At 41.2% G+C, this 15,028-nt stretch overlaps 1 protein-coding gene, 1 long non-coding RNA gene and 1 pseudogene across 10 annotated transcripts; 1 reads left to right on the forward strand and 2 right to left on the reverse strand.

Moving 5' to 3' along the window:
- Positions 1–1,285: 1,285 nt before the first annotated feature.
- On the reverse strand, positions 1,286–4,580 carry LOC123116904 (uncharacterized; annotated as a pseudogene).
- A 2,088-nt stretch (positions 4,581–6,668) lies between these two features.
- On the reverse strand, positions 6,669–8,103 carry LOC123116905 (uncharacterized). The gene is made up of 3 exons (XR_006457229.1): positions 8,005–8,103; positions 6,959–7,096; positions 6,669–6,872 (listed from the first exon to the last, which is right to left on the reverse strand). It is a non-coding gene; the product is annotated as an uncharacterized lncRNA (long non-coding RNA).
- Positions 8,104–9,309: 1,206 nt separating this feature from the next.
- On the forward strand, positions 9,310–14,813 carry LOC123113173 (uncharacterized). 9 transcript variants are annotated; one of them, XM_044534337.1, is made up of 12 exons: positions 9,310–11,480; positions 11,585–11,644; positions 11,736–11,786; positions 12,152–12,805; positions 12,891–13,064; positions 13,165–13,275; positions 13,368–13,558; positions 13,678–13,879; positions 13,973–14,054; positions 14,166–14,228; positions 14,323–14,436; positions 14,575–14,813. In XM_044534337.1, exons 1-12 carry the CDS (start codon positions 11,352–11,354, stop codon positions 14,607–14,609), a joined length of 1,866 nt encoding a protein of 621 aa, XP_044390272.1. In that variant the 5' UTR covers positions 9,310–11,351; the 3' UTR covers positions 14,610–14,813. The 9 variants fall into 9 exon arrangements, with proteins under 9 accessions (XP_044390272.1, XP_044390269.1, XP_044390270.1 ...); XM_044534332.1 differs by having other exon boundaries at positions 9,316–9,535; positions 11,346–11,480; positions 14,323–14,813; XM_044534331.1 differs by having other exon boundaries at positions 9,316–9,531; positions 11,346–11,480; positions 14,323–14,813.
- Positions 14,814–15,028: the final 215 nt, after the last annotated feature.

Here is a 15,028-nt window from a genome sequence, read left to right on the forward strand (position 1 = left end):
AGTTTCCCAAAACCAGTCTGGAAGCTTCCCAAGACCGGAAACAGCACTCCCATTCACGTACTTACATCAGCCGAACCATTCATGTCAATGTGAGCGCCGGTTTGCAGTGTTGCCTGTATGCCCAAATAGGAGTCCGCTACACTACGACCGTTGCTTGCTGCTGTATGTCCTATTTGTCACACAAACTAAAAAATAGTATCATCTGTTTCCAAATTTTGTTCTCATTGTTCATAATACTAGAGGATTCTCACATTGCTGCGAAAAAAATATATTATTGTTGCACTCTAACATTTATTTTATGAAGTTAGCAGCTTATAGGTTTTATAAATATTTGAAATAAATTAAATTATTCTTGAATAAAAACAAATTCAGACTGACGGATTAATATAAGGTATTCCCTTTTTCGTTTCAATAAATGTATCTCCAAAAAGTCTTGTAGCATTGTAGAGTTTTCAAGAAAGAATATTTTAGTATTTATGAATAGATGATACACCGGTCAATACTTGTATGCACATATTGCTTTCTTCAATTCACATTTCACTCTTTAATACTCCGTCCGTTTCAAAATAAATGTCTCAACTTTGTACTAACTTTAATACAAAATTATATTAAGATTAAGACACTTATTTTGGGACGGAGGGAGTACATCCTGACGATCAATGTCTACAACCAATTCCAATAAATTTTTCATACCACATGAATAAGATACATGCTAAAGACATGAGCTTGTGTAAGATGTATGATATGGACAATTCTGTGACTAATTATGATTTCTCACACATGTATGACTTGGTGAGATGTGAGAGTGCATGTTGTAATGATTAAAGGTAAAAATGTGGTGCACGGCTGAAAAATAGTACTAGTGAATGCTGACATGGCACGCAAGGTGAGGTGAAAGGCCGCATGTTGAGAGAATTACTTATAGTGAAGATAAACTATTTAAGAATAGTAGATTTGGCCCCAATATATGCATGCTGTTTACCTAGCGTTTTGGCCCCAATATATGAAAACTCAGGTTGGGAAATCGCCAATGTTCATGTTTGTTGACTAATATGAAGCGCAAATTTGTACTCCCTCCGTAAAGAAATATAAGGACATTTAGATCACTGGCAAAATAAAATTGCTCTTCATGAAAATATACGCCGGAGTTCAACGGCGCGGGCTGCCTTGGGTTGGCCAAGGTGTGCAGAGGCATCGTCAGAGCACAGGGCCAAACATGGCAGGACGTATTTGTGTTGAACCACGGGCAACGCACGAGCAGTTAGCTAGGTACACAACCAAGAGCTCACTAAGAACAGCATAATATTACGACGACTAAGAACAAGAGATTGTCGTAGTAGCTTCTAAACAGTGCATAGCACAGGCGCATAAAAAGGTCACTTCGTTCTCGAGTGTTAGCCAACCCAAGCAGCTGCATCGAACACGGAGATTGATATACAGTGAGAGATATCACCACTTCTTGGTCACGGGAACCCAGCACTCCTTTACAAGTTTTCTATATCTCGTTCCCCTTATCCGTATCTGAACTCCTCGCCAGGTGGGATTTCAATGTTCGGCTCATCCCTGGGTGCATCTGTAATCCAATCATCAGGATAGCTCCAAGATGGATCGTCAGGATCTCGCCAACATGGCATAGGCACAGGCCACCTGCAGCAGTTCAATGTAAATATCACCTCCGTTCCAAATTACTCCCTCCCTACACTAATGTAAGACGGTTTTTGCAGTTCAAATTGAACTACAAAACGTCTTATAGTGTAAAAACCTCTATATTAGTGCACAGAAGTAGTACAAGACAGTTTGGATAATTTTTTAAGATAGACTATGTACTGGCTGAAATGAGTGAACAATACACACTAAAACGCGTCTATATACATCCGATTCAGAAAAAAGTTGAAACATTTTATAACTAGGTACGGAGGGAGTACTACTTTATATCCCAAACTATTCACTGTAACTAATTTGATAGGAGTGTGCGTCTCAGGATGCCTTACCTGTTTAACCGAACTCTGTCATCCCCATCCATTTTCCAGAAAGAGGAACCACTGTCCTTGGCAACCTCACCAGCATCACTGTCAAACACACCAGCAAATACATTTATTTATATCACTCAACATATGCCTGGCTGAACTCGCTTCAGCAGGCTTCTCAATCAAATGTTCATCTCAACAACATACTATCGGATAAACACTCGAATACCCCAAAAAGGAAATTTTGAAATACCTCTTTTCCTTAAAATATGCCAGGATGTTGCCAATCTCATTCCATAGCAGGAAAGGGTGCCTATTTTCTCTGAATAGAAGTTCATGCCGATAACCTCTACACGCATATTAAAAATGGGTCCTCCAATCCCAGCCTGGTAAGGTGGCATAAACATATTCTCAGATTTAATCCAAACAGACATCATGGTAATCAACTAGTAATTTTGATGCGACGATTAGCTTCCACCATGTAAAAAGTAGGCAACAAACAGCAACAGCCGTACCGACCTTACTGATTTTACATGTGGAGCGTAAAATGAACTTGCAATCAAGCCTGCCTGACCAGGAAACCAGACGCCCACTTGTGGCCATTATCGTGCCTGTGCCCGATCTGAAGCAACACCCTGCAGCTGCTACACGGGAAATACCAATACAATCAAGCTGAATCTTTGCTGGTCGGATAACACGGCAATCCTCGACACTGACTAGAGCGACATTGTAATGTAGACTGTAATGCTCTATGTTCCCTTTTCGGACAAGTTTGTTTGGAAGCAATACTTTAATCTGCAAATTATACAGCGAGACTTCAGAAGTTTTCTACAATCTCTAAAGAACAGAAATCAATCATAGAGCGAGGAGCGCAAACCGTCAAGTTTTCAACAATCTTGCTTTCATCACAATGATCTCTAACCAGGCTTGCAGATATCAGAATGGTTGTTGAGCCATTCCATCGAATAAAAAAACCCGTGCATGCAGAAAACATTTTTTCACCTGCCGTTGCCATGATTTTGATTATTAACAGGCAGTAAACAGATACAAATATATATCGGTAAATGCCACATTGGTGTAAAATTACCATTGAAGGAAGCAAGTGCGACAACAATGCGACTTATGTCAGAAGCATTTTTCCCAAGTTCCCTCCAGACACCTTCACCCCATACGTCGCCAAAGGTGTCTTCAAAAGTATTAACCAAAACCAAGCCATCTGGTGTTATATACAAGGTGACATAGTTGTTAGTGGCACAGCAGAGCTGTAGACAGGCGTGATGCACAAAAACTCGGCAAATCTAGAAGCACTGACTCACCATCCAGCATAGTTACTGGTAGCTTGGGGTAACCCATCTTGTCTACATCCCCAAACAGACTATGCTCGATACCAGTTTTATAAACTGGCGCAATAAGGACAAGGTCAGGTGATTATAACACCGAGATATACCAGTACAAAATACAAGTAAATGCACATAGAATTCTATGCATAGTGATCAGCACATAAAATTAATTAATTAGCTTATGATGACAAACTGAGCAACATTTCAGGTTACAAGTTAACCCAAGAACGGTGTCTGAAAAGGTTGACTGATTAGCACTAACGCCATGTAAGTACATGCAAAAAAGGCCAAACTAGTTGTAATGGTTATTGGAGTAGAAATGCAATAGTTGAACTTGCACTACTTATGAAGACCGTACAAATTGATGCTTAAAAAAAGAACTACTACAAGATATGACATCCCCCAAGCTCCATCTTAAAACAGGGGAGTGCCAGACCCTGAAACTCGCTGAAGTCACTCCAGGGAGGCACCGACATTTTGCGAGGACAAGGGTTCGAGCCTGAGCAGGTGGCGGCTTCCTTGACATGAGAGTGCGAGACAATGAAGTAAGCAATAGCTCCCTCCTTTCCAAATTAGTTGACTTGGATTTACCTAGATACGGATGTATCTAACACTAAAACGTGTCTACATATATCCATATCTAGACAAATCTGAGTCAACTAATTGAGGACAGAGGGAATACAACAATTTGCATAATACCACAAGTTTAGCTGTCTCAAAGAGTGGCTGTGTACTCACCGTCTTGATAGCGATTGAACATCTCATGTGTGGGTCCTTCTCCATGCCTGCCCAAGAAAATCAATGTGACTGCTAACCCAGCAGCAAAATGGATCAAACATGTGCATTAATATGCAACATGCTGCCAAAGAACTAAATGGTAGAGTCGTATGCATGCAACAGGATAAACTAAAGAGGACACCACGTTGTGTGCATATACATATTTCACAAAAACATAGAGCTTTGAGCAAATGCCAAAGAATAATCAGAATAGGGAAACGTCATAATTCCTTCTAGCGAGCACATTTCTTTTCAATTCAACAGATGAAAAAGAAATGTGACTAGTCTTGTATTGCAGGGCAACTGTGCTACATGCCCATGGACAGAAATATCTTTCTGACGGTGGAAAACCTTTACCTGTTCTCTAGGGGAGTCTTAAAGTTATACACCAGATAGACCATTACACCCCATGGTAGAAAAAAAGCTCTTTCCATAACCAGAAAAAGGTTCATGCCGATAAAGTTCCCATCCAAAGAAAAGAGTGGCCCACCTTCCCAATCCTAACACAAATAACAGGTGACAGACAACAAGGGTTACATTTGAACAAAATGAAGTGAAATTGAACAAGAATTAAATAGGAAAAGAATCATTTTTTATTGCCTCCAACACTGGTGGAAAAAGGGCCTTTGGTCGCGGTTCGCAACTGCCATTAGTCGCGGTTGCGCAACCGCGACCGAACGGGCGCGACTAAAGGCCCCCCCCTTTAGTCGCGGTTGCTTAAGAACCGCGACTAAAGGCCCGTCCACGTGGGCGCCAGGTGGCCTTCGGGGCGGAGGACCTTTAGTCGCGGTTCTTGTGGCTAACCGCGACTAAAGGCCGCCACAGGTTTTTGAAAAAAAAATTGAATTTTTTTTTTCAAATTTCTGAATTATTTTAACCTCTAGTCTCTAATCACCACCCCTCATCACTTCTCAATTTATTCTTTTATCACCCCTCATCATTCCAAATCATCTAACTTCCCAACCGGTCACCCATCCCTCTCACTACTCCAGCCCAAGCACGCTTAACTTCCGGGTTCTATTCTCCCACGCTCCAAGTCTGCACTTGTTGTTTTCCTGAGAATAATAAGATGTCAATCCTATTAACCTTCAGGAATTTTGCTTGAGCATGAAGTGACACATTTCACTGTTTGAGTTTGAAACTATTGTTTTAAAAAACAATAATTATTTAGTAACACTAATATTTCTTGAATAATTAGTTTGACCATTGTTTGACCACAGTTTGACCAGATTTGACCAAAATTGAAATAATTAAAATAATTATTTAGTAACACTAATATTCTAGAATAATTAGTTTGACCATTGTTTGACCATAGTTTGCCCACTGTTTGAATATTTTTCAATTTTTTCCACTCTAGATCTTACAAGCCCCGTAACTTTTTTTCTATTAGGTTTTTGAGGATATTGAAAATGTTTAACGGGGTTAGTATGTTGAAAACTTGGATGTAACTTTGGATGTAACTTTTCGAGTAGATGATTTTTCATATAAAAAACTTTTTCATCCGAGTTAGTATGCAAAAGTTATGCCCATTTTTACAAATTTCAGAGAGATTTTGCAAATAAAGTCAAAATTCACATTTGCAAATTTTCCCAACAACTAGACCACATATCACATGAGAAACTTATTTTCTTTTATTTTTTTGACATTTCCATTATTTCTTTTTTTTTTTTAAACTGAAAAGGCGATCCCGGGGGGGGGGGTAGAGTTTGAAAATGGGACCTTTAGTACCGGTTCGTGGCACGAACCGGGACTAAAGGTCTCAACCCCATTAGTTCCGGTTCGTGCCACAAACCGGGACTAAAAGGGAGGAGTTTTAGTCGCGGTTGGCCTGGCCAACCGCGACTAAAGGCCTTTGGGCACCTTTAGTCGCGGTTGGCCTGGCCAACCGCGACTAAAGCCCGCGAGCGCCCTGGGCCCAGGCATTTGGTCGCGGTTCATCTGCCGAACCGCGACTAAAGACTTCATTAGTCGCGGTTCCTACAGTTTCGCGACTAATGGGGCTGGACGGAAGCCTCTTTTTCCACCAGTGCAAGGTACAGTTTAGCGCAAAGAACAACAGAAACAGATTAAAATGCTCATATCATAGTGCAAGTGTACCTTCGTTATTTTAGCCACAGACAACACAGGACCTTCATTATATTTAGGACAACTTACGTCGCCAGCCAGTATCACACTTTTTGACATTAATTCACCGGAGGTGCCACGCCCTAGAACTACCACCTTACCATAAGGCAGAATCCCCTCAGCATGCTCAATAAGTCCAACATTAACATCAAGGAAGGTCTTGACCTTGACAACAGAAAAGTGTTCATCCACATCATCGCTGTCTAAGAAACCCTGGTAAACTTCACTGCCTACATGGCGCACCTCAATCTACAATGATAGGACAAGCACACAATGATCACAATCATCTTAAGCAAACATATTATTAAGGGATGAGTGGCAGCACAAACCTTTACGTTGTCATGCTTCTTTTCGATTCTAGCACTGTTGAAAACTAGGGCCAATTTTGGTGAAGTCACAAACTTTGTAACATATAATTCACGCTCTATGGCTATGCCTGAGCATGCAAATAACAGTGTGTCCCCTACAGAAGACTGTATAATATAAATCCTTTGTAAGTGGTGGTGTTTGTTGGAAAAAACATTTCTATAGATTTCTTGGAAATAAAGGAGTGTGTAATCACCACTGCACACAGCAAGTGAGGCAACACTTTTCGACATATTTGATTTAACTTCATCGCTGAGCTCAGTCAACACATCTTGATTCGAGTCACCATGTAAGTCACCTAGTTAAAGAAGAATCATATGGCAGAAATGTGAGTGCTCACATAAAGCATTGAAAAGAGCACGCTGAAAAGATGAACTGGCAGACCTGGGATCTGGATTGTCTCTTCTATTCCTTCGCAAGATTCTTTTGAGATCATCGTCGCCCTCTTAGCTCTTCTTCCCCCATGCAAGCTTCTTGTGAGATCATCACCAACCCTCTTATTTTTCCGCATCTTGCCCAGGACTGAAGCAGAAAATTTTCTTTTAGAAAAGGGCAAAAATGCAAGGTCGTAAACAATTACTCCCTCCGTCCGAAAATACTTGTCATCAAAATGGATAAAAAGAGATGTATCTAAAACTAAAATACGTCTAGATACATCCCTTTTATCCATTTTGGTGACAAGTATTTCCGGACGGAGGGAGTATGAAGCAACGTTGTAAAACTATCACAGAACAACTAATCAAAGACAGGCTAGTACCGGCCTCATAAGCTCATTTCTTAGCTCAATTACAGTATGGTGAGCAAGCCTGAAATAGCTGCCAACTGTTGGTCTTGATCTACCGATGTATATGTACTCTCTCTGTAAACTAATTTACAGAGGGAGTACCAACTAGCCTATTCCTTCGAGAAACCCTAAAAAAAAGCATATTCCTTCGGGACTACTGAAAGTGGAAACATGCTCCATGAAACCCATACATGGGTGGTATCTTGGAGCAAAGGGGATTTTCAATTACCTCAAGACCTGACAAGAACGAAAAAAAAACTCAATCCTAGACCAATCTTGGAGCAATGGGTGTTTTTGCAGGTTGCATCACTCGTGTACATTCTGTTTTCAGGTGGTCAGACTCAATCCTAGATCTTACCTCCATTGGATTGGACCATATGGAGTAATAACGTTCTCTCTCTATCACGGTGTTACCTAGCTAGTCTAGGCTGGACGCACAAAACCACCCCATGAGCAGTCAAGCAGCTGCACCGCGTGGCCGCACACTGGGTGTGCCGAAAACAAAAACCAGAACAAAAGTGGGGTTTCGACGTTCCCCTCTGCCGCCGCAAAACTATCTTTCCGATCTGGCAAAGCTTATGTATGGTGCCTGGGGTCACACGACAGGGACGAGACACGAGAGGATGAGGAGGAGGACAGAGCGGACCTGGTATGGAGTCTTAGAAGGCGGGGGTGGCGCACCGGTGCGGCACCCGTAGAGCAGTATCGATATCGCCCAGTCGTCGCTGGCCAAGAGAAGGGACGAGAGAGAGAGGGTGAGGGAAGGAGGCCCAAGCTCTTCTTCTCAAAAGAAAAGAAAAAAGTACCAAGTTCTCGCTGGAGACGGCAAAGTTTTCTAGGTTTTCGTAGGCGATCGACCACGGCCAACAGTTTTTGGCAAAAGTATATTTTTTGTCCCTCAACTTCTTCGAAAGTTTAGAAATAGCCCCTGAACTTTAATATTAGCAAACCTTAGTCCCTATACTTTTAAAACCGCAGGTGGTTTCCTGCCCGTATGGAGTGGTTTTTGACTAAAACTAGAGTTCGCAAAAAAAAAAAAAGCAGACTTCGCGCTGCTGCGTGCTTCGGCCTTGGCGGTAGTACTGGCGCAGGCTCCTGCCACGTCGAGCTCATCGGCACGAAGGTGCTATGAGCCTGCTGCGCGCACTATGGCGAGCTATGGAACCTCCACGAGGCCGCTCCAGTGCGTGTAGCCCGCAACGCCGAGTTCATGCCCTTGCAAGTTGCAACGCCAACGCCCAGCTCATAATCTGGACGAGTAGCAGCTCCTGAAGCACCGTGTGTGCAGCACAACGAGCCTGCTCATCTGCTCGCCTGGATTGGGAAACCGTTCGCGCTGTGCTGAGTGGACCGCCGTCGAACGCGATGTTCACTCCACCGCCACCTCGGTCGCCGTCGTGCGTGTTGTGCCACCACCGCTGCCCCAGCGTCAGCGACACGCAACCACCACCGCAGCCGTCGTGCGCGTCACCGAGCTCACCTTGGCGGCGTAGCAGGAGAAGTACGTTGCCGGCATACCCTGCGACCACACGCATGCTGCAGCAGCAGGAGGCGGACTGCGCGGCGGCCAGACCGGGCACGACAAGCGTGCAACTGTTCTCAGTCACCGGAGCTGCAGGTCCAGCATGCGTGTGTGGGCCGTGTGGGCGTGATGGTGCAGGACGTCACACGTAAGTGAGACAGACAAAGAGCAGAAATCAAAGTGAAAAAAATGGATAGATGTGGTGGGCCACACATTTGTTGGTTCCACGCCACGTCGACAAAAAAACACTTGGAGCAGGACTAAACTTATCCGGTATTAAAAGTTAAAAGACTACGGTTTTGCTATTTTACAGCTGACTGTTTTGCAATTCGCCAACATTCAAGTCGTTGTCCGTCCGTTCTTGCGCGGAGATTTGTGTTGGTCTTGTTGCCGGGTCCAGTTTTTTTGTGTTGTGCGGTTTTCTCTGTGCCCGTTATCGCCGCGCCCGGCCGGCTCTGATTTTTGTCTCGTTTGAATTTGGGGTAGCGTGCCTTTCCTCCCTTTTCATTTCGTCCTCTCTGTTTGGATAAGGCTGAGGGGGAGCTCGAGCGGCGGAGCAGGAGGCGATTCTCCCCGTCCATGGCGATTTCGAGACCTTCCCCCACTCGAGCTTGATTTCTCTCCCCTTCCCCTTCGCTCCCCGGTGTCGCGGTTGGTTGTTCCTCTCTCTCTCTCTCTCCCCGTCGCGCGCTTGTGTTGTTCTGCTCTTGTTCGTCCCAGATCTAGGTCAGTTCATGTCGCCCTCTTGCGCATGTGGTGCAGCCGCTAGATTGCTAGGCTTCTGGTTGTTGTGGTCGTCCCGCGCGCGCTGCTGTTTGTACTGTTGTAGTTTGTAGATGCAGCGGCTTTGTCCCCCTTTTGTCTGTGGAGATGTAGCTGTTCATGTAGATGAGAGGGCAATCTGTAGATGTTCCTGTAGGCGCGAGGGATTCTGTAGATGTTTCTGTAGATGTTCCTGTAGGTGCTCATGTTCCTGTAGGTGAGAGGGCGATCTGTAGGTGCTCATGTACTTGTAGCTGCTCATGTTCCTGTAGCTGATGGGGATTCTGTAGATGTAGCTTGGCGGATGTCTGTAGTTGTAGCATGCGGGATGTTGTAGATGTACTGGTAGATGTCTAGCTCGTTCCTGCTCGTGTCGGGATGCTCCCTGATGCTTCTGCGTGTTTTCCTGCTCTTGCCCCTGCTCATGTACTGGTAGATGCTAGGTGCTCGTGTCAAGCTCTTTTTTTGTATTCAAATGAATTAGGCTCCTGATTTGTTGTTGGAGGTGTAGTTCTCCTTTGTACCGTGTTTGTTTTTCTTCTAGCAGGAATGAATTTTAAGTTTAATTTCTGTGTACTTTTGGCTCGGCCCTTTTCAGTGTTGTCAATTGTTTGATCAGACCTTTTCAGTGTCGTCACAGACTTCCAGTGTAATATCAGTTTTGTAGTCTTACAGGGGTAATTTCTCCCAGTTTGTATAGTGTAATTAACCCTGAATTTCTAGGGTGATTTTTATTGTAATTGCAGTGTAGTTTTATGTGTAATTTTCCCAGATTTTCATTGTAACTTTATGTCAGTTTTACTGTGTAATTCATCTCAGATTTACAGACTTTAAGTGTATTTTAGCCGTTTTAATTCCACTGTGATTTTATCTCATTTGTTGCATTGTAATGTAATTTGTCTCAGTCTTGCAGCATAACCTGTCCCAGATTTTATGTGTAATTTGAGTGGATTTTCTCACAGTGTAGTTCATCCCAGCATTTCGTACTTTTAAGTGTAATTTACTTATTTAATTCCAGTGTAATTTTGGTGGATTTTACAGTGTAGTTCATCCTAACTTTACAGTGCATTGTACCCATTTAATTTCAGTGTAATTTTAGTGGATTTTCCAGTGTAATTTGTTTGTAGTTTCAGTGTAACTTATTCTAACTTTACAGTGTAGTGTACCCATTTAATTCCAGTGTAATTTTAGTGGATTTTACAGTGTAATTTGATTTGTAGTTTCAGTGTAATTTATTTTAACTTTACAGTGCAGTGTACCCATTTTAATTCCACTGTAATTTTAGTGGATTTTCCAGTGTAATTTGATTGTAGTTTCAGTGTAACTTATTCTAACTTTACAGTGCAGTGTACCCATTTAATTCCAGTGTAATTTTAGTGTATTTTACAGTGTAATTTGATTTGTAGTTTCAATGTAATTTATTTTAACTTTACAGTGCAGTGTACCCATTTTAATTCCAGTGTAATTTAAGTCGATTTTTTAGTGTAATTTGATTGTAGTTTCAGCGTAATTTATTCTAACTTTACAGTGCAGTGTACCCATTTAATTCCAGTGGATTTTTTAGTGTAATTTGATTGTAGTCTCAGTGTAATTTATTTTAACTTTACAGTGCAGTGTACCCATTTTAATTCCAGTGTAATTTGAGTGGATTTTTCAGTGTAATTTGATTGTAGTCTCAGTGTAATTTTATGTTCCATTTACAGGTTTAAATGGGTAGGCTACAGAAAGTGTCTCATCAGGATGTTCCATTAGTATCATCTTTAGAGAGTGCAGATTCACTGGATGAAGCTTTTGTGCCTAATGATTTTGCAGAAGATGGTTCTCATCCTGTGTCTCCGGTAGTTACTTATTTATGTTTCTTTTCTTTGTTGTTTAATTTCTTTATCTTTTAGCTTTGATTTAATTATTTTTTTGGTCTGTTTTATTTCTTCTTTGTTTGCAGGATCTATCTCGAGATGAAGGAGAGTTCGACAAGGCTCTTTTGAAGTTCTATCTCAATCAAGTATGTTCTTTCTTTTCTTTTTAGTTCTTTCTTTCTTTTGTTAATTTGGCTTTTTTCTTTTTGGTGACATTTGTGTTTTTTGTCATTTCAGAAAGTAAAATGCTTAAAGAGGAAACTATCATCTGCTTCTAGGAGGAATGTGGTTAGTTCCCCATATCTGTATAAATGTCCTGTATTTTCGTGCTCTCATATAATGTTAGTTTTTGCTTTTCCAGATGATAGCTTCATGTAGTATATTTTATATGTAATTTACCTTGGAAGCATGTAATGTTTTCTGTCCTCCGTAGTTTTGTTGTTCTTCTGTAATACAAAGGTAACCACAGAAGTTTGGTTTTTAGAGTTTTCAACCGTAGTTGTGTTGTTTATGCGTTAGTTGTGTACTTTTATTTAAGTACTGTTGTAATCTGAATGTATTAATGTTTTCTTCCTTGTGTATTTTCTTAGTTTTATTGGTTTCGGTTCTATCCTATGTTTTTCATTTGTGTCTCTCCTTTTGTTGTTTTGTATAGGCAGAAACGATCTACTGATTTCCCCACTTGTGCCACTTTCACTAGATATTCTGGGAAGTTCTTCTCTGGTGTTGTTGCTGGAATGTGTCCTAGGTATCAGAATGTCATCCAGACATACGGCATGGGCTGTCTCTTAAACTTTGTTAGGACCGAGGTTCCCCTTAGGCTAGTGAAGTGGCTTGCTAGTAGGCTTGATGTCCCTTCATCTGAATTCCAGTTCGAAAGGAAATTTATCCCAATGACCAAGTATGATATCCATGATATCCTTGACCTCCCAGTAGATGGTGAGCCACTTGTGTCTGATCCTGAGTCTGGACGTGATTTTATCCTGTCTCACTTCAATGTTTCTAGTATTCCTCCTGTCTCTTTCTTCGCCAGCAAGCTTAAATCCACCGAAGTCGAGTTGTCTGATGAAGACATTTTCATTTGCTTCATGATTGTTGCGTTGTCCTCATTCCTTTGTCCCAACTCTAGCCTCAGTCCTAGCCCGAAGTACCTGCATATTTTCAGGGATTGTTCTTCTGTGTGCAACTATGATCTGTCCGGATATGTTTATGAGTGGTTGTTGAGCAGCATCAAAAAGTTCAAGAATTCCACTAAAGTTGCTTCTAAAAGATCAGTGACGTCTGGTGGTTGTCACTATGCTTTTGCTGTAAGTCTTGTTCTTGTTCTTTACTTTTATTTTAAGTTTTTTTATGTTATTTCCTTTAATCTCTTTCTTGTGTGGTTGTTTATAGGTTTGTTACCTTGACCAACTTAATTTCGGTCTCCATTCTGTCCCTGATGTCAAGCCCCGGATTCTAGCATGGAGAGGTAACAAAGTTAAGCAATTTTCAGAGCTTGACAGAAACAATAGCCGCTCTTATGGCAAGAGGCCTCTAAAGCGGTTGTTTGCTCCAGTTAATCCGCAGGTTTGTTATTTTTGTTCTTTTGTTTTAAATTTATAATTATTTTTTTGCTTGTTTATGTTTTCAGTATGTTCTCATATGGAACTACTCCTTCTCGTTCTAGAAGTCTATCGAGAAATCTTCAGCAAGCAAAGATGGTGATGTTCCCCTTTGCAGTGACATGCTTTTTGAAATGAATGTGCAGAAATCCTTCGGTGCTCGTTTTGGGTTTGAGGTTAGTGTAGTTTTGGGTTTGTACTTTCTGCTCTTTTTCCACTTTGTTGCTTTGGTTGTTTTAATTGTGTTGTTTTATTGAACTTTTTTCAGGCTGCTCAAGTAGTCATAAACCTTGTTCAATCTAGGAACAAAGACAAGCCCAAGCTATTTGTACAATGGTCACAGTCCCTTGTAATTGACGTTCTAGAATGCTTATCACTCTCTACTCTAAATGCCAAATCTGTCCCGACACCTAAAGTTTATTCAAGTGAGGGTCATTCTCTCAACAAGTTCTCTTTTGGTTAGTTCCTTTTTGAAGTTCTTTCCTGTTTTGTTACTATTTTCTGATTTATATATTTCTTGCTTGTATGATCTTACTTTTTTGTCCTTTCGCATGTTGTTTCTTTATCCTTTTTGCAAGCGCCAAGTCTGTCTCTATTCAATCTTTCATTGATGAGAGGAAGTGTGAGACTGTTGTTGAGAAATCATCTCCTGAAGTCCAGCAGCAAATCCCCAATTTGAATGAAGCTTCTCCTTTTGTTTCCGGTGTTGTTAGTGTTGGGGGTTTTCACAACCCAGTAGTTTTATCTAGTTCATCTCCAGCTCCTAAAGTGTGTGATGAGGTATTATACACTTCGTATTTAGTGCTTCTTCTTTTTTGTCTTATATTCGCTTGATGATTTAGTATTTTTATCTTTTTTTATTTTCTTTTGCAGGGCGTGGTAAATGAGGCAAATGTTGAAGCTGCAATTCCAGTGGCGGATTTATCTTCTATAAAAAGTCCTTCTCATTCTATAGGTCCGAGCTTTTCTTTTCTCTTATTTAAATTCTTGTATTCTTCATTTTCCTTTTTATTTGTGTCTTGTTTATTTTTTTCTTCACCTGTGCTTGTATCTTCTCTTTTTGTAGGTATATCCCCTTCAACGACGCGGTGTGCAATTCCTGTTGTTGGTTCTACTTTGGAGCCCTCGGGTCCTTTGTGTGTTTATTTATTTTTCTTGGTATAGTTTGATATTGTTTTGAAACAATTTCTGTAACTCACCCTCTTGTTTTGTGTTTTGTGTAGCTGGTCTTATTAAGAAATGCGAACCCAAGGCCGATGATAATGGTTTTCAAAGACCCACTTTTGCTCAGTTAAATCGCACTCTTGGTGTTCAATCTAATGGCGATGTTACCAATGGTGAGCCCAATGTTAAAGAGGTCGATAATTCTTTTGGAGAACCGTCCCCTCTGGTTCCTATTCTCTTGTCGCAGCGTTTCCATAATGCGGTTGCAAGTTGTTTGTGGTCCCTGATGACGAGGGGGTTTGTTTGTCCAGGTCGAACGGGCAAGATGTTTACCCGACCCGTTTAGAGGTTCGTTTTTTGCTTTCTGGTGATTTTCCTGCTAGTACAGGTGTAATCTGTTGATTGGACAGAAAATTTGACTGTTTTTGAATTAAAAAACAGTCAGATATCAATTAGACAGTCCCAAATACTAAGTTTTGCTGATTTTAGAGTTGAGGGACCATCCCTATACTTTCGAAAGAGTTGAGGGACTAAAAATATACTTATCCCACAGTCTTTTTCATCCGCTTTCTCTGTCAATGCTGGAGAGCTCACAAAACAGGCGTTCATCCTGCTTTATACATAAAGTAAAGAGTGTGTTTAGAGCACATCTAGAGGTGCTCTAGTTATTGCACATCTAAATGAGTGAATCAAGCATAAATAGGAAAGAAAGAAAAAGAAAATATTCATGCGAATCTTAACGTAAAATCAATGACATAGGACTTA

Source organism: Triticum aestivum, chromosome 5B (assembly GCF_018294505.1).
Source record: "Triticum aestivum cultivar Chinese Spring chromosome 5B, IWGSC CS RefSeq v2.1, whole genome shotgun sequence".
Classification (NCBI taxonomy): domain Eukaryota; kingdom Viridiplantae; phylum Streptophyta; class Magnoliopsida; order Poales; family Poaceae; genus Triticum; species Triticum aestivum.